This window comes from Staurois parvus, unplaced genomic scaffold, assembly GCF_062004578.1.
Source record: "Staurois parvus isolate SC_StPar_1 unplaced genomic scaffold, SC_StPar_1.0 ptg003299l, whole genome shotgun sequence".
Taxonomy (NCBI): domain Eukaryota; kingdom Metazoa; phylum Chordata; class Amphibia; order Anura; family Ranidae; genus Staurois; species Staurois parvus.
In genome coordinates this window covers 40114-62046 of record NW_028321095.1, presented here as the reverse complement: position 1 = coordinate 62046, position 21933 = coordinate 40114, and the positions used below count along the sequence as shown (strand labels likewise).

The 21933-nt window shown below is 49.4% G+C and overlaps 1 protein-coding gene across 1 annotated transcript; it reads left to right on the top strand.

Moving 5' to 3' along the window:
• The first annotated feature begins 2377 nt into the window (after positions 1–2377).
• LOC149428364 (metabotropic glutamate receptor 7-like) lies at positions 2378–19152 on the top strand. The gene is made up of 4 exons (XM_089667502.1): positions 2378–2436; positions 4787–4844; positions 8129–9061; positions 18655–19152. The coding sequence occupies exons 1-4, from the start codon at positions 2378–2380 to the stop codon at positions 19150–19152; spliced, it is 1548 nt and encodes a 515-aa protein (XP_089523628.1).
• Positions 19153–21933: the final 2781 nt, after the last annotated feature.

The following is a 21933-nucleotide window of genomic DNA, read 5'->3' as shown; positions in this document are numbered from 1 at the left end:
TTGTTTTCTTGTCTGCACTGAATGCGCACTTGTTGGCACGGCGCGCACGTTTGGCAGGCGTTGGAGCTGAAATAAATTGAAAAGCAGAGACCGTGTGGTGGGAACAATACGCACCTGTCTCTACTCCCTTTGTAGCGGTTGGAGCCCGGCGTTCCGTCGGCACGTCATTGTGTCACTTCGCCTTGATGAGCTGCATTGTGCCTTCCCGCCATGCCTGATACCCTTTGAAATGGCTGGACAGACAGATTGGAGGGTCTATAGGTCTTCTCTGTGCCGGAGCCTTGGCATGGAGCTTCTTTATCGCCGGCGTTTCATTGCCGGTTGAAGGTTGCATTGGGGCACCAATTATATTCCTGACAACATGGATTTTTGTGTGATGCTTCGGAGTACCAATCCCTTCCCTAATCTCTTCCTTCCATGCAGCTTATCGGTCGGCTTGCATTTCATTAGCTATTTTACAGCCAGAGGTGAGAGAAGAGCGGCAAATCTTTGTGCCGCTGCCGGTTATAAAGCTATTTGGGTGTACTGGAACCAAGGAAGTGAAAGAAAGTCTCCATAATTACGGCCCTGTGCAGCCGCTATCTCCGGAGACAGGATGTTCGGGGTAAATGAGTTATCTGCGGGCTGTCACTTTGCTTGAAGTTCACACAGTTGGTAAAGCTCTGAAACCCAACCAGGCAGACAGTCTTAGCTGAGCAACATGGTGCCACAGACAAAGCGGGGGGCTGGAGATTATGGGGAAGGAGGGTGGGGGCGCGTACACAAGGTCTGGTGCAGGAAATGTTAGAGGAAAGGCAAAATAATAAAGACTGTAGAAAGAAATAGGACGGCAAATAAAGGCCGGAAAATAGCGCGTTAGATGAAACTGGAGCTAGTCTGCTGTATATACAATGGAAACGCATATATACGGCCTGCCTTCCAGTAGGGTATGTGAGGACATTGAAGACCACCTACATTCTGGAGCAGAATGAGGACATTGAAGACCTCCTATGTTCTGGATCAGAATGAGGACATTGAAGACCACCTACATTCTGGAGCAGAATGAGGACATTGAAGACCTCCTATGTTCTGGAGCAGAATGAGGACATTGAAGACCACCTACATTGTAGAGCAGAATGAGGACATTGAAGACCTCCTATGTTCTGGATCAGAATGAGGACATTGAAGACCACCTACATTCTGGAGCAGAATGAGGACATTGAAGACCTCCTATGTTCTGGAGCAGAATGAGGACATTGAAGACCACCTACATTGTAGAGCAGAATGAGGACATTGAAGACCACCTACATTCTGGAGCAGAATGAAGACATTGAAGACCACCTTCATTCTGGATCAGAATGAGGACATTGAAGACCACCTACATTCTGAATCAGAATGAGGACATTGAAGACCACCTACATTCTAAATCAGAATGAGGACATTGAACACAACCTACGTTCTGGAGCAGAATTAGGACATTGAAGACCACCTACGGTCTGGATCAGAATGAGGACATTGAAGACCACCTACGTTCTGAATCAGAATGAGGACATTGAAGACCACCTACGTTCTGGAGAAGAATGAGGACATTGAAGACCACCTACATTCTGGAGCAGAATGAGGACATTGAAGACCACCTACCTACGTTCTGGAGCAGAATGAGGACATTGAAGACCACCTACATTCTGAATCAGAATGAGGACATTGAAGACCACCTACATTCTGGAGCAGAATGAGGACATTGAAGACCACCTACATTCTGGAGCAGAATGAGGACATTGAAGACCACCTACATTCTGGAGCAGAATAAGAACATTGAAGACCACCTACATTCTGGAGCAGAATGAGAACATTGAAGACCACCTACATTCTGGAGCAGAATGAGGACATTGAAGACCACCTACATTCTTGAGCAGAATGAGGACATTGAAGACCACCTACGTTCTGGAGCAGAATGAGGGCATTGAAGACCACCTACTTTCTGGAGCAGAATGAGGACTTTGAAGACCACCTGCGTTCTGGAGCAGAATGAGGGCATTGAAGACCACCTACATTCTGGAGCAGAATGAGGACTTTGAACACCACCTACATTCTGGAGCAGAATGAGGACATTGAAGACCACCTACATTCTGGAGCAGAATGAGGACATTGAAGACCACCTAAATTCTGGAGACGAATGAGGACATTGAAGACCGCCTACATTGTGGAGCAGAATGAGGACATTGAAGACCGCCTACGTTCTGGATCAGAATGAGGACATTGAAGACCACCTACATTCTGGAGCAGAATGAGGAGATTGAAGACCACCTACATTCTAGAGCAGAATGAGGACATTGAAGACCACCTACATTCTGGATCAGAATGAGGACATTGAAGACCACCTACATTCTGGAGCAGAATGAGGACATTGAAGACCACCTACATTCTGGAGCAGAATAAGGCAGCACACAGAATAAGGTAAGTACTCCTCTCTGTATATCCCCCCAAACCAGCCTTTCTCAACCCTTTTCCCCAAAGAAGAACCCTTGCAAGAATGTTCAGGTCTAAGGAAACCACAGCTAAGATTAGTCCATTGGTGGTGAATGGGAAAATTCCATTTACATTGGTGATGGTTGGAGGAAACAATACTGTCCTTATGGTGGTGCCCAGAATGCCACACTTACAGCCATGACTTAGGCTCTGCCCGGTGGTGGTGGACCTGGAACTATGCAAGCACCATCACGTAGGAGGTCAGTTAACCACAGCTCAAGGAACCCCTGGCCACCTCTGGAGGAACACGAAACAAACAGGTGATGCCATGCCTCAACCTCCCAAAATCCTCCATCAGTTGTAGTATCTGTGCTCGGGCAAAGGTTTCCTAACACCTCTGGAGGTTTTCTAGGGTTCCACAGAATCCTGGATGAGAATGGCTGCCCTTCAGTCCTTACTATACAGGAGGCCCCCACCACAAGGAGATTCTTAGCAGCTGACCAGAGTTTAGCGTTAAGGTTTTTGGTGATTTTTGTTTAGTTCCCGAAAATTACACAAGATGCCTTCAACTGGATCTGAGAGGCTGCATTCACATTTGAGTGTTTTGTAGCTTGAAGCGCAAAGCTTGAAGCTCCAACAAAGCTCAAACTTAAAGAATCAATTGCTCTCTATGGTGCCTGTTCACACCTGATTGCACGAAGTTTGAGCGTTTTTGGGGCTTCGAGCTATAAAACGCTCAAGTGTGAATGCAGCTTTAGGCCAAAAAGTATTCCCTCATTGGCTGGGAACACAACGATTTTAAGGAATAAAGACTGACTTTTCATACAAATGCACAAGAAAAGTGAAAAAAAAAATATTTAAAAAAAAAATTAAACTTTTATATTTTTTCTATTGTGTGGTGCCTTGAAGAAAAATATTTTCTTTCTAAGTATGCACCAGGTGAGAAATACTTGGGCAGCCATCGGTGAAGTGACAAGCCATTGATCTCTATGTTGGCTCTAACGCCGTGATCACTTGGTTTGTTAGAAAACAAAGTCACGTGTGTGTTTTTTTTCTCCCCCGAAAAAGTCACCCAAGAAATCCTCATGGCTTCATTTGAAGCTAATCTGAAGAGGAGTTTTTTTGCGGTGAAATCATTCAGCAGCCAAATCCCTCAACTCCTACGTATTGCTGTGGACCACCCCATGTGGCTCCCATTTCCTACCCACCAGTTGGTAGAGCGGGAACTCTCATCACAAAAGGAGAAATATATCAACCTAAAGATGAAGGTAAAATCGTTACATTTATATGTAGCCTCCGCGCTAAATATGTGTCCAAATATAAATGAATAAATACATCCACCACCCATGTCAATGATGAACAGAAAGTGCTGGACCACCAAGAAAATACAAAGAGCTGCCACCTTGTAGAAAAAACAATGAATACTCCTTTGTGAGAAGTTCCTTCACTGTATTGATGGAAATAAAAAACACAAATATGCACAAAAAATATCAATCATTAAACAATACTGATCCTTCAGCACACAAGTCCAGGATATCAGTTGAGCGAAGATCTAAGCGCTCCGATTGTCTCCGTAAACTTGTCACTTTTCATCCCAAAAAACATCACCAAGTGCTGGTGAGAAGTCACTCCCTTTGGGCATTCACTCACCAGACACACGCGCCTCCACTCTCATGGTTGGCACAATTCACCTGCGAAACTCCACAGAAACCTCTGAAGTGTGAAACCATCGTGGACCTCCTCGCTCCTCTCCACCAGGTATCATCAACCTCTGAAGTGTGAAACCATCGTGGACCTCCTCGCTCCTCTCCACCAGGTATCAACAACCTCTGAAGTGTGAAACCATCGTGGACCTCCTCGCTCCTCTCCACCAGGTATCATCAACCTCTGAAGTGTGAAACCATCGTGGACCTCCTCGCTCCTCTCCACCAGGTATCATCAACCTCTGAAGTGTGAAACCATCGTGGACCTCCTCGCTCCTCTCCACCAGGTATCATCAACCTCTGAAGTGTGAAACCATCGTGGACCTCCTCGCTCCTCTCCACCAGGTATCATCAACCTCTGAAGTGTGAAACCATCGTGGACCTCCTCGCTCCTCTCCACCAGGTATCATCAACCTCTGAAGTGTGAAAGCATCGTGGACCTCCTCGCTCCTCTCCACCAGGTATCATCAACCTCTGAAGTGTGAAACCATCGTGGACCTCCTCGCTCCTCTCCACCAGGTATCATCAACCTCTGAAGTGTGAAAGCATCGTGGACCTCCTCGCTCCTCTCCACCAGGTATCATCAACCTCTGAAGTGTGAAAGCATCGTGGACCTCCTTGCTCCTCTCCACCAGGTATCATCAACCTCTGAAGTGTGAAACCATCGTGGACCTCCTCGCTCCTCTCCACCAGGTATCATCAACCTCTGAAGTGTGAAACCATCGTGGACCTCCTCGCTCCTCTCCACCAGGTATCATCAACCTCTGAAGTGTGAAACCATCGTGGACCTCCTCGCTCCTCTCCACCAGGTATCATCAACCTCTGAAGTGTGAAACCATCGTGGACCTCCTCGCTCCTCTCCACCAGGTATCATCAACCTCTGAAGTGTGAAAGCATCGTGGACCTCCTCGCTCCTCTCCACCAGGTATCATCAACCTCTGAAGTGTGAAAGCATCGTGGACCTTCTCGCTCCTCTCCACCAGGTATCATCACCATGGAAAGAAAACCATAATCTCCAATGGTACAGTAACCAATCAAAGTAGTTACATTGTCTTATTGCAACAATGGTTTAATGACTTTCGAATTCCACAGAAACTTGGCTTAGGTTGATCTGTAAGGTCCAGCCCCAGCCAAGCCTGTGTTTGTTAGTTTTGGTTAGTATGGGGAGTTGGGTGACACCAAGCAGTATGGGAATGTGATGGGCAGCATGTTGGCACTGGGTTGGCAGCTCTCATAAAACAGAAGGGCTCCCAAAGCCGCATGGAACTGGAGGAAGAGGTAAGAACAGGAGCTCCACCGGAAATTGTTTCATTCCAATAACAGGTACAAGCGAGTTCCAGGGACTCCATCAATATCATCAATACCAAATATATGACAAGGAAAGCAAGATGTAGGACTTTGCCGGCATTAAAGGGGAACCCACACATGTAGATATATAAATATACATTTTATTTATTGCACAAGAACAACATCTTAACATCTCGGCAGTTGGATATAAAACCAAAATTGGTCAATATAGATTCCAATGCTTCCTACTGCTGACTCTGCCACATAATAGCAATAAATATGTCACAAAATCGATAATGTATCTACAGCAACGATCGTGGTCCTCGCGGGCAACGCATTTCTTGTATGCTTCGTCAGGACACCGCAGAGGTTACTTGTCTGAGCATGTATCCACAACATGGGTGGTCCTCACAGGTGAACGCGTTTCTCTTATACTTCATCAGGGCACAGCAGAGGTTACTTATCTGAGCATGAATCCACAACATGGGTGGTCCTCGCGGGCAACGCATTTCTCGTATGCTTCGTCAGGACACAGCAGAGGTTACTTGTCTGAGCATGTATCCACAACATGGGTGGTCCTCGCGGGCAACGCATTTCTCGTATGCTTCGTCAGGACACCGCAGAGGTTACTTGTCTGAGCATGTATCCACAACATGGGTGGTCCTCACAGGTGAACGCGTTTCTCTTATACTTCATCAGGGCACAGCAGAGGTTACTTATCTGAGCATGAATCCACAACATGGGTGGTCCTCGCGGGCAACGCGTTTCTCTTATGCTTCATCAGGGCACAGCAGAGGTTACTTATCTGAGCATGAATCCACAACATGGGTGGTCCTCGCGGGTCAACGCGTTTCTCTTATGCTTCGTCAGGGCACAGCAGAGGTTACTTATCTGAGCATGAATCCACAACATGGGTGGTCCTCGCGGGTCAACGCGTTTCTCTTATGCTTCGTCAGGGCACAGCAGAGGTTACTTATCTGAGCATGTATCCACAACATGGGTGGTCCTCGCGGGCAACGCGTTTCTCTTATGCTTCATCGGGCACAGCAGAGGTTACTTATCTGAGCATGTATCCACAACATGGGGTGGTCCTCGCGGGTCAACGCGTTTCTCTTATGCTTCGTCAGGGCACAGCAGAGGTTACTTATCTGAGCATGAATCCACAACATGGGTGGTCCTCGCGGGTCAACGCGTTTCTCTTATGCTTCGTCAGGGCACAGCAGAGGTTACTTATCTGAGCATGAATCCACAACATGGGTGGTCCTCGCGGGTCAACGCGTTTCTCTTATGCTTCGTCAGGACACAGGAGAGGTTACTTATCTGAGCATGAATCCACAACATGGGTGGTCCTCTTGGGCAACGCGTTTTTCTTATGCTTTGTCAGGACACAGCAGAGGTTACTTATCTGAGCATGAATCCACAACATGGGTGGTCCTCTTGGGCAACGCGTTTCTCTTATGCTTCGTCAGGACACAGCAGAGGTTACTTATCTGAGCATGTATCCACAACATGGGTGGTCCTCACGGGTCAACGCGTTTCTCTTATACTTCGTCAGAACACAGCAGAAGTTACTTATCTGAGCATGAATCCACAACATGGGTGGTCCTCGCGGGTCAACGCATTTCTCTTATACTTCATCAGGGCACAGCAGAAGTTACTTATCTGAGCATGAATCCACAACATGGGTGGTCCTCTTGGGCAACGCGTTTCTCTTATGCTTCGTCAGGACACAGCAGAGGTTACTTATCTGAGCATGTATCCACAACATGGGTGGTCCTCACGGGTCAACACGTTTCTCTTATACTTTGTCAGGACACAGCAGAGGTTACTTATCTGAGCATGAATCCACAACATGGGTGGTCCTCTTGGGTCAACGCGTTTCTCCTATACTTCGTCAGGGCACAGCAGAGGTTACTTATCTGACTATGTATCCACAACATGGGTGGTCCTCTTGGGCAACGCGTTTCTCTTATACTTCATCAGAACACAGCAGAGGTTACTTATCTGAGCATGTATCCACAACATGGGTGGTCCTCTTGGGTCAACGCATTTCTCTTATACTTCGTCAGGACACAGCAGAGGTTACTTATCTGAGCATGTATCCACAACATGGGTGGTCCTCTTGGGCAACGCGTTTCTCTTATACTTCGTCAGGACACAGCAGAGGTTACTTATCTGACTATGTATCCACAACATGGGTGGTCCTCTCGGGTCAACGCGTTTCTCCTATACTTCGTCAGGGCACAGCAGAGGTTACTTATCTGACTATGTATCCACAACATGGGTGGTCCTCTTGGGTCAACGCGTTTCTCTTATACTTCGTCAGGGCACAGCAGAGGTTACTTATCTGACTATGTATCCACAACATGGGTGGTTCCATTGGGTGGGCACTGGAGCACATAAAGTAATCGGCAACTGGTCAATCGCAGTAAATCTTGCTCTGCTGGATTTCAGTAAATGGTAAAGCCGACTTGTTCATAATTGGATGTATAATGCTGAGAGTAATAGTTGGCATGTGAATGCCGCCGGTGAGTAAGATACAGTCCCGTATAATCCAGCCAACCGGGACTGATAGTGCCTCACCGGGACAGAGTGATAATAAATGCAGAAATCTAGCTGGAGACCTTCTTTGCAGTGATGGTGATACTCCTTTCCATGCTCTCTGTCACCAATGTCTCGTTTCTTTCCAGGTTGAAGACATGCAGTGGTCAAAGGCATCGCATGAAATTCCACCTTCTGTCTGCAGCTTACCTTGCAAAATGGGGGAGAGGAAGAAGATAGCGAAAGGCATGCCTTGCTGCTGGCAGTGTGACCCGTGCGATGGCTACAAATACCTCCTGGATGAGGTCACCTGTTTTCGTTGTGACTTCAGCATGCGCCCCAATAAAAACCGCACGGGCTGTGACCCTATCCCCATTATCAAGCTGGAGTGGCACTCTCCCTGGGCTGTGATTCCAGTGTTTTTGGCTATGCTTGGAATAATTGCTACCATCTTCGTTATGGCCACCTTCATACGGTACAACGACACCCCGATAGTACGGGCATCTGGCAGGGAACTCAGCTACGTCCTGCTCACGGGGATCTTCCTTTGCTACATCATCACTTTCCTCATGATAGCAAAGCCGGACTTGGCCGTCTGCTCTTTCCGACGCATCTTCTTAGGATTGGGAATGTGCATCAGTTACGCCGCCCTTTTAACCAAAACCAACCGGATCTACCGGATCTTTGAGCAGGGTAAGAAGTCGGTGACAGCACCACGGCTCATCAGCCCGACCTCACAGCTGGCCATCACCTCTAGTTTAATATCGGTCCAACTTTTAGGAGTTTTCATTTGGTTTGGAGTCAATCCTCCCAACATCATCATTGACTATGGCCCGGAAACACCGGATCCAGAACAGCGCCGAGGGGTCCTGAAATGTGACATTACGGATCTACAAATTATCTGTTCCTTGGGATACAGCATCCTTCTTATGGTAACATGCACTGTGTATGCCATCAAGACCAGGGGTGTCCCAGAAAATTTCAACGAAGCAAAGCCAATTGGCTTTACAATGTACACAACCTGTATAGTTTGGTTGGCCTTCATTCCAATATTTTTTGGAACCTCACAATCTGCAGAAAAAGTAAGTAGATCTACATATGTTTATATATGAATGTATCATGTATGTCTAGTTCCATGGTTTGTATGATCTATCCATTGGCCTAGATGTCTTTATTAGTCTCCATTGTACATTTGGAGCCACTTTACTGTACAGGAAATGAAGAAAATTGAAGATGGTCCAAAAAAACCCAAACTCCATAAGTATGGTCAAGATAAAGAGAATGTTTGTGGACACCTGACCATCACACTTACATGAGCTTGTTACACAAACTGTCCCCAAACCACAGGCGAAGTGCATATAGAAGTGCAACCCCCCCCCCCCCCTCCTTCTGAGAAGACTCTCTGCAAACATTTGGAGGGTGTCTGTTGGAATTTGTGCCCATTTGTGAGGTCTGGTAGAGATGTTGGATAAGAAAACCCGACTCACATGTTGATCCCAATGTTGGGCATCAAAAAAAAGACCCGGCTCACCATCAACATTCCCATTAATCCCCAAAGGTGTTCAGTAGGTTGAGGTCAGGGCTCTGTACAGGACACTGGAGTTCCTCCTCACCAAACTGGTCATCCATGTGCAGCTGGCTTTGTACACGGGGGACAGTCATGGGAGAACAGAAAAGGGTCTTCACCAAACTGGCCATCCATGTGCAGCTGGCTTTGTACACGGGGGACAGTCATGGGAGAACAGAAAAGGGTCTTCACCAAACTGGCCATCCATGTGCAGCTGGCTTTGTACACGGGGGACAGTCATGGGAGGACAGAAAAGGGTCTTCACCAAACTGGCCTTGCCATAACACCTATATGAGCTTGTTGGACATTCCATTCCAAAATTATTGCTATTAATATAGATATTATTTATTTATTTATTTATTTCAGGTACTTATATAGCGCCGTCAATTTACACAGCACTTTACAGATATATTGTACATTCACATCAGTCCCCGCCCCCGAGGAGCGTACAGTCTAAAGTCCCTAACTTACATTCATGCACACACATACTAGGGCCAGTTTACACAGGAGTCAATTCACCTCCCAGCATGCCTTTGGAGTGCTGGTATGGATATACCATCTTCCACTCTTCTGGGAAGACTTTCAGTAAGGTTTTGGGGGGGGTGTCTGTGAGATCAGGTACTGATGTTGGATGAGGAGACCTGGCTCACCATCAACACGCCAATTCACCCCAGAGGTGTTCAGTAGGGTTGAGGTCAGAGCTCTCCACACCAATCTGGTCATCCATGTCTTTATGGAGTTGGCTCCACTCTTCTGGAAATGCTTACCACAATTTGTGTTCATTAGTGAGGTGAGGTGCTGATGTTGGTTGAGAAGACATGGTTTGTGTGCCATATGTTGGGCACCAAGAAAAAGGCCTAGCCCACTATTAGTGGTCCAGTTCATCCCAAAGGTGTTCAGTAGGGTAGAGTTCAGGACTCTGTGCAGGACACTGGAGTTCCTCCACACCAAACTGGTCATCCATGTCTTTATGGAGCTGGCTTTGTACACAGGGGACAGTCATGGGGGAACAGAAAAGGGTCTTCACCAAACTGTTACCACAAGGCTGGAAGAGAACAATTGTCTCCAATGTCTTTGTATGGTGGAGGATTACCAGGACCCTTCACTGGAGACACCTGAACTCCATCATTTGTTGGGAGGTCCACATCTTTTGGGCCATATAGTGTATCAGTGAGATGGTCCTGTTACCATTGTTGGTAGAGTTCTTAAATCATGAGACTCCTAGAGCCAGACCAATGTTGAATAAGAAGAAATAGATCACAATCTGCATTTAGTATGGTTGAGGTTGGGGCTTTGTATAGGACACTAGAGTTCCTCCACACCAAACTGGGCATCCATGTCTTTATGGAGCTGGCTTTGTACACAGGGGACAGTCATGGGGGAACAGAAAAGGGTCTTCACCACACTGGTCATCCATGTCTTTATGGAGCTGGCTTTGTACACAGAGGACAGTCATGGGGAACAGAAAAGGGTCTTCACCAAACTGGTCATCCATGTCTTTATGGAGCTGGCTTTGTACACAGAGGACAGTCATGGGGAACAGAAAAGGGTCTTCACCACACTGGTCATCCATGTCTTTATGGAGCTGGCTTTGTACACAGAGGACAGTCATGGGGGAACAGAAAAGGGTCTTCACCAAACTGTTACCACAAGGCTGGAAGAGCCCAATTGTCTCCAATGTCTTTGTATGATGGAGGATCACCAGGACCCTTCACTGGAGACACCTGAACTCCATCAATTGGAAGACTGTCCATGTACTTCTCCCCATAGTAGTAGGTGTGATGGTCAGCATCTACATCCTTTTGGCCATGCAGAGTATGTTGGTTAGAACTCAATAAACAGTCCTTCAGTCCTTGTAGGACGTTATCCATGAAGGCGGGTTAGAAGGAAAGGTCCACTTGCTGATTTCGTTTTGTGAAGTTGATACAAACGTGTTTTGCCGATGTCAGCACGTCAGCCTCTCGTACGTCTTTTATGGTCTGCACAAGAACGGTTTATCGATTCCACAACCTGTATGAAGTAAAAAACACTTTTATCATCTAGAAAATGAATCTCCAGTGTGTAGCCAATTGATTGCCTCTGTAAAAATCACTGTATGGTTACATCTAGAATATGGGGTCCACGTCTGAGCACCACATTGTAGAAAGAACATCGGAGTTTGGAGAGGAGTCAGAGAGGCAACTAAACTAATAAAATCTTATACTAGAAGACACGAAAAATTGGATGTTTTTTTTTTTGCTCGGAATATGCCACTTAAAGGGAATGAACAAGTTTGTACTTTTTTGTTTGTTATGGTGAGAACTCATACCGCAGACGTTCCAACCGCCTTTCTCTGCTTCTTCCACCTCCCGCATGTTGAACAAAGCTTGCTGTTTATAGACGTGAGATCGAAGTTCAGCTTACAGCCGCCTCTTCCCAGTACAAGGCATTAGTGAGAGACAGTGTCTGGAAGGGTGCTGCCTCCACTCTGACGTCCCTGGACAGCCCAGAGTGCTTTGGGGATCCTTTGTCATGTATTAAACTGTCTAAAACCAGATGCTTTTGTTTACGATACAGATGGCTTAGAAGCCCATATTGTTTCATGGACCATTGGGAAGATTTCTCTTCATGTTCTGCCTTGGAGTCATAACAACAAGTGAGAGGAAACTCCACCTTAGACAGCTGTCACCAAAACCACCATTACCATTGGAACATTTCCATTCTATTCCTGTTGTGATGACAATGGTAATCGGGGACAGTGGTCACCAGGACACATTGAGAGGGTGAGACTCACCTCCACCTGGTCACCTAGCAGGGAGAACTGAGTTTCTGAGTCGCTGCTGGGAGGGAGAGCAGGTAGAGGTGAGGAGTCACTGCTGGGAGGGGGAGCGGGGAGAGGTGAGGAGTCACTGCTGGGAGGGGGAGCGGGGAGAGGTGAGGAGTCACTGCTGGGAGGGGGAGCGTGGAGAGGTGAGGAGTCACTGCTGGGAGGGGGAGCGGGGAGAGGTGAGGAGTCACTGCTGGGAGGGAGAGCAGGGAGAGGTGAGGAGTCACTGCTGGGAGGGGGAGCGGGGAGAGGTGAGGAGTCACTGCTGGGAGGGGAAGCGGGGAGAGGTGAGGAGTCACTGCTGGGAGGGGGAGCGGGGAGAGGTGAGGAGTCACTGCTGGGAGGGGGAGCGGGGAGAGGTGAGGAGTCACTGCTGGGAGGGAGAGCAGGGAGAGGTGAGGAGTCCCTGCTGGGAGGGAGAGCGGGGAGAGGTGAGGAGTCACTGCTGGGAGGGGGAGCGGGGAGAGGTGAGGAGTCACTGCTGGGAGGGAGAGCAGGGAGAGGTGAGGAGTCCCTGCTGGGAGGGAGAGCAGGTAGAGGTGAGGAGTCACTGCTGGGAGGGAGAGCAGGGAGAGGTGAGGAGTCACTGCTGGGAGGGGGAGCGGGGAGAGGTGAGGAGTCACTGCTGGGAGCGGAAGCGGGGAGAGGTGAGGAGTCACTGCTGGGAGGGGGAGCAGAGAGAGGTGAGGAGTCACTGCTGGGAGGGGGAGCAGAGAGAGGTGAGGAGTCACTGCTGGGAGGGGGAGAAGGGAGAGGTGAGCTGATGAGTAACTGCTGGGAGGGGGAGCAGGGAGAGGTGAGTTTCTGAATCACTGCTGGGAGGGGGAGCAGGGAGAGGTGAGTTTCTGAATCACTGCTGGGAGGGGGAGCAGAGAGAGGTGAGGAGTCACTGCTGGGAGGGGGAGAAGGGAGAGGTGAGCTGATGAGTCACTGCTGGGAGGGGGAGCAGGGAGAGGTGAGTTTCTGAATCACTGCTGGGAGGGGGAGCAGAGCTTCTCGGTCACTGCTGGGAGGGTGGCACAGGGGGAGCTGAGCTGGCGAATGCTTTGAACTCAGGAACTTTGTATCTTGTGGCTCTGTTGCTGTCCTGGGACATAGAGGACATAAGAAGGATCACTCGGAGGCGTTTCTCTCAGTTCTGTAAATGTGAATGGAGCCGTCTGCTGCGTCCGGCACAAAGCGCTCCAACTCCAGACTAATCATCAGTTATTGGCTTCCTAATGGATCCGTTCCTCTGGGCCGCTTTTTGCTTTACATCATTGCCAGAAAGTCTGAAACTTTTCTCCTCTATAAACGACATTTTGTACTTTTTTTTGCTTCATTTAATTTGGCCGTCTCGGCACAATTCACATCCCCAGACAAATTGATCCACTGTTGCTCGTGTTCTTACATTTAGTACGATGTGAAGAGCTGGAGTGCGGGAAACACACCGACTTCTGCAACAAAAGAGCGACTTTTACCTTTTTCATTTTAATTTGATAGATTTTTGGTACTTAAAGTGAACTGAGAGATATATAGTTTTCACTTCATCTACCTCCTCATCTTCCTCCTCATCTTCCTCTTCATCTTCCTCTTCATCTTCCTCTTCATCTTCCTCCTCATCTTCCTCTTCATCTTCATCTTCAATGAACTCCAGAAAAACATCTGATTCCCTGGTTATGAACCGTATTACCTGCTGGAGGATCTATAGGTTGGATTGGCCAGTTTTGTGGTCCAGGAACTTCTGCCAGACAGCACAGCCTGGCACGTGACCTCAATGTTCTCCACCGCAGCTAGTCCAGTGGTGGCGTGCTTTACACCACGGCATCTGACTTTCTCCTGGCAACCGCCAAACCCAGACACGTCCATCGGATTGCCAGACAGAGAAGTGTGATTGATCACTCCAGAGAACACGCCTCCCCTGCTCTAGAGTCCAGTGGCGGCATGCTTTACACCATGGCATCCGACGCTTTGCATTGCACTTGGTGATGGAAGGCTTGGATGCAGCTGCTCGGCCATGGAAACCCATTCCATGAAGCTCTCTACACACTGTTGTTGGGTTCATCTGAAGGCCACACCAAGTTTGGAGGTCTTTAGCTATTGACTCTTCAGACAGTTGGTGACTTCTGCGCACTGTGCGCTTCAGCATGCGCTGACCCCGCCCTGTCATGTGACGTGGCCTACCACTTGGTGGCTGAGTGGCTGTTGTTCCCAGTTGCTTCCACTTTGTTATAATCCCACTAACAGTTGAGCGTGGAATATTTAGTAGCCAGGAAATGTCACGGATGGACTTATTGCCCAGGTGGCCACCTATCACGGGACCACGCTTGGAATCACTGAGCTCCTGAGAGCGACCCATTCTTTCACCAATGTTTGTAGAAACAGTCTGCATGCCTAGGGGCTTGATTGTATACACCTGTGTCCATGGAGGGGATTGGAACACCTGAATCACAAGATATGGAGGGGATTGGAACACCTGAATCACATGATGTGGAGGGGATTGGAACACCTGAATCACATGATGTGGAGGGGATTGGAACACCTGAATCACATGATATGGAGGGGATTGGAACACCTGAATCACATGATATGGAGGGGATTGGAACATCTGAATCACATGATATGGAGGGGATTGGAACACCTGAATCACATGATTGGGAGGGGATTGGAACACCTGAATCACATGATATGGAGGGGATTGGAACACCTGAATCACATGATATGGAGGGGATTGGAACATCTGAATCACATGATATGGAGGGGATTGGAACACCTGAATCACATGATTGGGAGGGGATTGGAACACCTGAATCACATGATATGGAGGGGATTGGAACACCTGAATCACGTGATATGGAGGGGATTGGAACACCTGGATCACATGATTGGGAGGGGATTGGAACACCTGAATCACGTGATATGGAGGGGATTGGAACACCTGAATCACATGATTGGGAGGGGATTGGAACACCTGAATCACATGATATGGAGGGGATTGGAACAGCTGAATCACATGATTGGAAAAGAGGCGGGGACAATACTTGGGGCAATATAGTGTATGTAAAGAATTCCTAAATTCTGCTTTAAATCTGAACTCCAGGAAGACAGACATAGAACTCTGATTGATGCCGGTTCCTGTTGATTATCTGAATTCGATTCCTATGATCCCCTATACAAAGAAGTAGAGACTTGGAGGGGGAGGGGCATCACTAGGAGCCAATTATATATATACTGCATGCATGTACAGAGTGAGCAGAGGGGTGACCTCATCAGTCTAATGCTGCTCACTCATTGTCCAATGACAGGCTGGGGGTGGAGAGTCACCTGGATTAATTGCTTAAAGACAAAGCCTGATTTCTTTTTGTATCCATGCTTTGCCCCTCCCCCAATTCCCATCCCCCAGGATACCCGGAGCACTATGCCCCATTTGTCTACATTTTATGGAAGGCTAGTTATGTGGTTGGACAGGACAGCTCATGACCCACCCCCTTCCCCATGGCCATCTGACAACGCAGCCAACAAGGAGACATCAGTTCCCAGCTCTTCGCCCCCCTTCCCCCATGACCATCTGACAACGCAGCCAACAAGGAGACATCAGTTCCCAGGTCTTCGCCCCCTTCCCCCATGACCATCTGACAACGCGGCCAACAAGGAGACATCAGTTCCCAGCTCTTCGCCCCCCTTCCCCATGGCCATCTGACAACGCAGCCAACAAGGAGACATCAGTTCCCAGCTCTTCGCCCCCCTTCCCCCATGGCCATCTGACAACGCAGCCAACAAAGAGACATCGGTTCCCAGGTCTTCGCCCCCCTTCCCCCATGGCCATCTGACAATGCGGCCAACAAGGAGACATCGGTTCCCAGCTCTTCGCCCCCTTCCCCCATGGCCATCTGACAATGCGGCCAACAAGGAGACATCGGTTCCCAGCTCTTCGCCCCCTTCCCCCATGGCCATCTGACAACGCGGCCAACAAGGAGACATCGGTTCCCAGCTCTTCACCCCCTTCCCCCATGACCATCTGACAACGCAGCAAACAAGGAGACATCGGTTCCCAGCTCTTCACCCCCTTCCCCCATGGCCATCTGACAACGCGGCCAACAAGGAGACATCGGTTCCCAGCTCTTCACCCCCTTCCCCCATGGCCATCTGACAACGCAGCAAACAAGGAGAGATCGGTTCCCAGCTCTTCGCCCCCTTCCCCCATGGCCATCTGACAACGCAGCAAACAAGGAGACATCGGTTCCCAGCTCTTCGCCCCCTTCCCCCACGACCATCTGATAACGCAGCCAACAAGGAGACATCGGTTCCCAGCTCTTCACCCCCTTCCCCCATGACCATCTGATAATGCAGCCAACAAGGAGACATCGGTTCCCAGCTCTTCGCCCCCTTCCCCCATGACCATCTGACAACGCAGCCAACAAGGAGACATCGGTTCCCAGCTCTTCGCCCCCTTCCCCCATGGCCATCTGACAACGCAGCCAACAAGGAGACATCGGTTCCCAGCTCTTCGCCCCCTTCCCCCATGACCATCTGACAACGCAGCAAACAAGGAGACATCGGTTCCTAGCTCTTCGCCCCCTTCCCCCATGGCCATCTGACAACGCAGCCAACAAGGAGACATCGGTTCCCAGCTCTTCGCCCCCTTCCCCCATGGCCATCTGACAACGCAGCCAACAAGGAGACATCGGTTCCCAGCTCTTATCTCCATCTCCATGAACTTTCCTGAGGTAAGCGCCTCCAAGAGGAGTGGCGGTGGGGTGGCGGTGGGATGGCGGTGGGATGGCGGTGGGGTGGCGGTGGGGTGGCGGTGTTGTGGGGTCAGTCTCTGCCTCTGCATTCCTCTTGCCAGCAATTGTCCCAGGAAGTGCCTGGAGAAAGGAGCTAGATGTCTCCTCGTTGGCTGCGTTGTCGGACAGGGAAGGCCTTTCACAGCAGACAGAAAGATGGGACAAAGTCCTACACGTACCCCGGGGGACAGAATGCTGTAATTAAAAACAAATGAGACTTCCTCTTCATTACATAGAAAAGTTGGGTCATTGATTCGATTCTGCTGTCTGGCAGAGCTGTGTAAATCTCAGGAACGAATGGATGGAAAACACATCCTTGGCAGATATAAAAACTCCAATACAAATGACAATACACCGTTCCGGCGGAGCTGAGATTTATTGGGCGATGTGATGGACGATCGTTTGGGATTTGCGGCTCCGTCCTCGGCCGGCTTTTCTCCATCTTTTCCTCAAGTTCGCTCCTTTCCTGCGCGTCGCACCTTTGTTAAGAGGTTTTGGTAATATTTTTGCGGATGGAGGCGGAGTTCCTCTCGCCGGCGGTGGAATGTTGTTCGTCTTCCATGTGATAAATGATTATGTAATGATTTTCTGTGCCGGAGCAGCTGAAGCATCACAAAGAAGGAACATTGGAGGGTAATTTACTAAAACGCTGCCAGAACCCTCTTATTATGTGATAAAAGGATTACGGACGCAAACCCCGAATGTTGTGCCGGTGGGATTTATATTATTACCGCCCTAAGTGGCGGCCTTTTACGCCGCCGTCCATTAGCACCTCTTCCCGCACACTGTGCCGTGCCTCTTATTTACCGCTCGGCCGGATTACGCACACTGTACACCATGGACCATTAAGGAGCCGCGCTGCAGGAAGAAACCGATCCGCTGCCCTTCCCATCGCGGGGGAGATGTTCTCGGCTGATTTCCAGAGTCCAGGAAGGATGAGGGGGGGGGGGTTGCTGTTGTTGTCTGCAGCCTTGAAGCTGTTCAGCTTTGTCCACCATTGTGTTCTTCATATAGAAAGACGAGGAATATTGATCGGTGAGGTTTTTTCCCCATGTAGTTTCTGCCGCTGATGCCAGCAGGATTCCTCGTTGACTTGTCTTCTGCCTGAGATTTACTCCCACTGATTGGTACACCCAGGAGATCCCTCCGTGGAGTCCGGCAGACATGTTGATAAAGTGTTCAGGCCTTGATGAAGAGGGATTTCTTGGCCTCCAAACATGTCAGTTGCTTCTTGCTTTCCTTGTTATTTGTGGAAATAATAAAAGATTGTGGACTCCTGAGATGTTCATTTGGTGCAACTGCATGTAGTCCCAGTGTTGTCACCCGCTGGTCCTGGACTACAAGAGGACCTGGTGACACGGAACGTGTCGACACGCGAGGCCTCTAATGAAGTCTCCGAGGTGCTGCTACAAGGACAGCTACCAGGATAAAGACAACTGTGGAGCATGCATGTCCAAGTAAGAATGTGAGTGCAAGGCATGATGGACATGGGGGACCCGACCAGAATGATGCCTGCATGCTCCTGGACCCAACCAGAATGATGCCTGCAATGCTCCTGGACCCAACCAGAATGATGCCTGCAATGCTCCTGGACCCAACCAGAATGATGCCTGCAATGCTCCTGGACCCTACCAGAATGATGCATGCAATGCTCCTGGACCCAACCAGAATGATGCCTGCAATGCTCCTGGACCCTACCAGAATGATGCATGCAATGCTCCTGGACCCAACCAGAATGATGCATGCAATGCTCCTGGACCCAACCAGAATGATGCATGCATGCTCCTGGACCCAACCAGAATGATGCCTGCAATGCTCCTGGACCCAACCAGAATGATGCATGCAATGCTCCTGGACCCAACCAGAATGATGCATGCAATGCTCCTGAACCCAACCAGAATGATGCCTGCAATGCTCCTGGACCCAACCAGAATGATGCATGCAATGCTCCTGGACCCTACCAGAATGATGCATGCAATGCTCCTGGACCAAACCAGAATGATGCATGCATGCTCCTGGACCCAACCAGAATGATGCCTGCAATGCTCCTGGACCCAACCAGAATGATGCATGCAATGCTCCTGGACCCAACCAGAATGATGCATGCATGCTCCTGAACCCAACCAGAATGATGCCTGCAATGCTCCTGAAGCCAACCAGAATGATGCCTGCAATGCTCCTGAACCCAACCAGAATGATGCCTGCAATGCTCCTGAAGCCAACCAGAATGATGCCTGCAATGCTCCTGAAGCCAACCAGAATGATGCCTGCAATGCTCCTGGACCCAACCAGAATGATGCATGCATGCTCCTGGACCCAACCAGAATGATGCATGCAATGCTCCTGAACCCAACCAGAATGATGCATGCATGCTCCTGGACCCTACCAGAATGATGCATGCAATGCTCCTGGACCCAACCAGAATGATGCATGCAATGCTCCTGAACCCAACCAGAATGATGCCTGCAATGCTCCTGAACCCAACCAGAATGATGCCTGCATGCTCCTGGACCCAACCAGAATGATGCCTGCAATGCTCCTGGACCCAACCAGAATGATGCCTGCAATGCTCCTGGACCCGACCAGAATGATGCCTGTGTACAAAGCCAGCTCCATAAAGACATGGATGACCAGTTTGGTGTGGAGGAACTCCAGTGTCCTATACAGAGTCCTGATCTCAAACTACTGAACACCTTTGGGGTGAATTGGACTGTTGATGGTGAGCCGGGTCTTCTCATCCAACATCAGAACCTGACCTCACAAATGCTCTTTTGAATGACAGGGGTTCCAGCCTTCCCCTGCGCTTCCAGCCTTGTGGCAACAGCCTTGGAAAGGTCTTTTCGGTTTCTGCATGACTGAGTGCAAAGTCGGCTCCACATAGACATGGATGTGGAGGAACTCCAGTGTCCTGTACAGAGCCCCGATCTCATCCTACTGAACACCTTTGGGATGAATCAGAGCACCGATTATGAGCCAGCTCTATTTTTTGTTGCCAAACTTGGGGCCTGACTTTACAGATGGACACAATTCCCACAGACATCCTCCAAAATCTTGTGGAAAGTCTTCCCAGAAGAGTGGAAGATGTTTTAGCCACAAATTGGAGGCAAGTCCATAATGGGAGGAAGGGGAAACCTCATTGTAATGGTACTGGGGGTTGGGGACTCCATATTTTATGACCACTGTTGTGGAATTGGAAGTCCAACATGGTCCCCACAGAAGAGTGGAGGCTGGTGTAACTACAAAGGGGGGCAACTCCATATTAATGGCCATGAGGGCAGTTTTGGAATCGGGTGTGATGTTAGGTGTCCACAAACTCTTGGCCATATAGTGTTGCTGCTTGTCCTCTGGTTTCTTGGTTGAGATAACATGCTGAGACTTTTCGTTTCTCAGAAGACGGAGTTCTGTGAGTTGACCCACCCCCCATTCTATCCTTCAGGAACACTCAATGCAGACGTTTCAGTGTTCCATTGTTGGGGAAATGCTAACTCACACAAAGACTTCTAATGTCTTGTGAGGACGGCGGTGGTGCGATAATGCCACCCGAAATCATAGACCTATTCAAGGACTGCTGTGATTCCATAACCAGCTAATGGTCTCCCGTCTCCCGAGGGATCCTGGAAAATGTAGAAAGAACTATGAAGTCAAGTCAGGAGAGTGAGACGCCTTCATTGTTGAATTTTGGTGAAGGGAGGGAGTGAAGACACAAACTACTGCAGAGAAATGTTGTCTCTCGGGTCTCCAGCAGAGATATAGAATGCCAGCAGGTGATTCAAGCCACTGATGCATCCAAAACCGAAATCTCACTTTATTACTGTCTGCCGTGTGTGCCTCCCTCTCCAGAGAACATTGGGAGGAACATAGACACAGTCAGTGGGAACTTACATAACAGCCTCGGAGTCCGTGGGAGGAGAAGTACAGAAATACAATGAATAATATCTGGAGGAGGGAAGGGGCAGATGTCTACGAAAGGCAGGAGAGCATGGCTAGAGTTTGGGGCAAGTCTATCCAAGTGCAAGAGAGTTGCTGGGGTGTCAGGAGACATGGGCGACCTTTGGGGGCAACTGGGGGGATAAAACCAGCTTGGAACCAGAGAGTCGCCCGTATGGCTAAAGAGGACCTGTACTATAGAAGCTGTGCCCAGGGAAGGCAGAGAGCAAAGGACCGGTCACCGGTATTGCCTGTAGGCTCAGTGCAGCAGAGGGCAGAGGACCGGTCACCGGTATTGTCTGTGGTCTCCCTGCAGCAGAGGGCAAAGGACCGGTCACCAGTATTGTCTCTGGTCTCCCTGCAGCAGAGGGCAGAGGATCAGTCACCGGTATTGTCTCTGGTCTCCCTGCAGCAGAGGGCAGAGGATCAGTCACCGGTATTGTCTCTGGTCTCCCTGCAGCAGAGGACCGGTCACCGGTATTGCCTGTAGGCTCAGTGCAGCAGAGGGCAGAGGACCGGTCACCGGTATTGTCTGTAGGCTCAGTGCAGCAGAGGGCAGAGGACCGGTCACCGGTATTGTCTGTGGTCTCCCTGCAGCAGAGGGCAAAGGACCGGTCACCAGTATTGTCTCTGGTCTCCCTGCAGCAGAGGATCGGTCACAAGTATTGTCTGTGGTCTCCCTGCAGCAGAGGGCAGAGGATCAGTCACCAGTATTGTCTGTGATCTCCCTGCAGCAGAGGGCAGAGGACCGGTCACCAGTATTGTCTGTGGTCTCCCTGCAGCAGAGGACAGAGGACCGGTCACCAGTATTGTCTCTGGTCTCCCTGCAGCAGAGGATCAGTCACCGGTATTGTCTGTGGTCTCCCTGCAGCAGAGGGCAGAGGATCA

What these genes read in the sequence shown, in the direction of transcription:
- LOC149428364 (XM_089667502.1), top strand. Translation starts at nt 2,378, where the DNA reads ATGAGGACATTGAAGACCACCTACATTCTGGAGCAGAATAAGGCAGCA. An exon ending in TCCTCGCTCCTCTCCACCAG is followed by an intron (nt 4,845 to 8,128) that starts GTATCATCAACC and finishes GTTTCTTTCCAG; the next exon opens with GTTGAAGACATGCAGTGGTC. An exon ending in CCTCACAATCTGCAGAAAAA is followed by an intron (nt 9,062 to 18,654) that starts GTAAGTAGATCT and finishes GGACCCAACCAG; the next exon opens with AATGATGCCTGCAATGCTCC.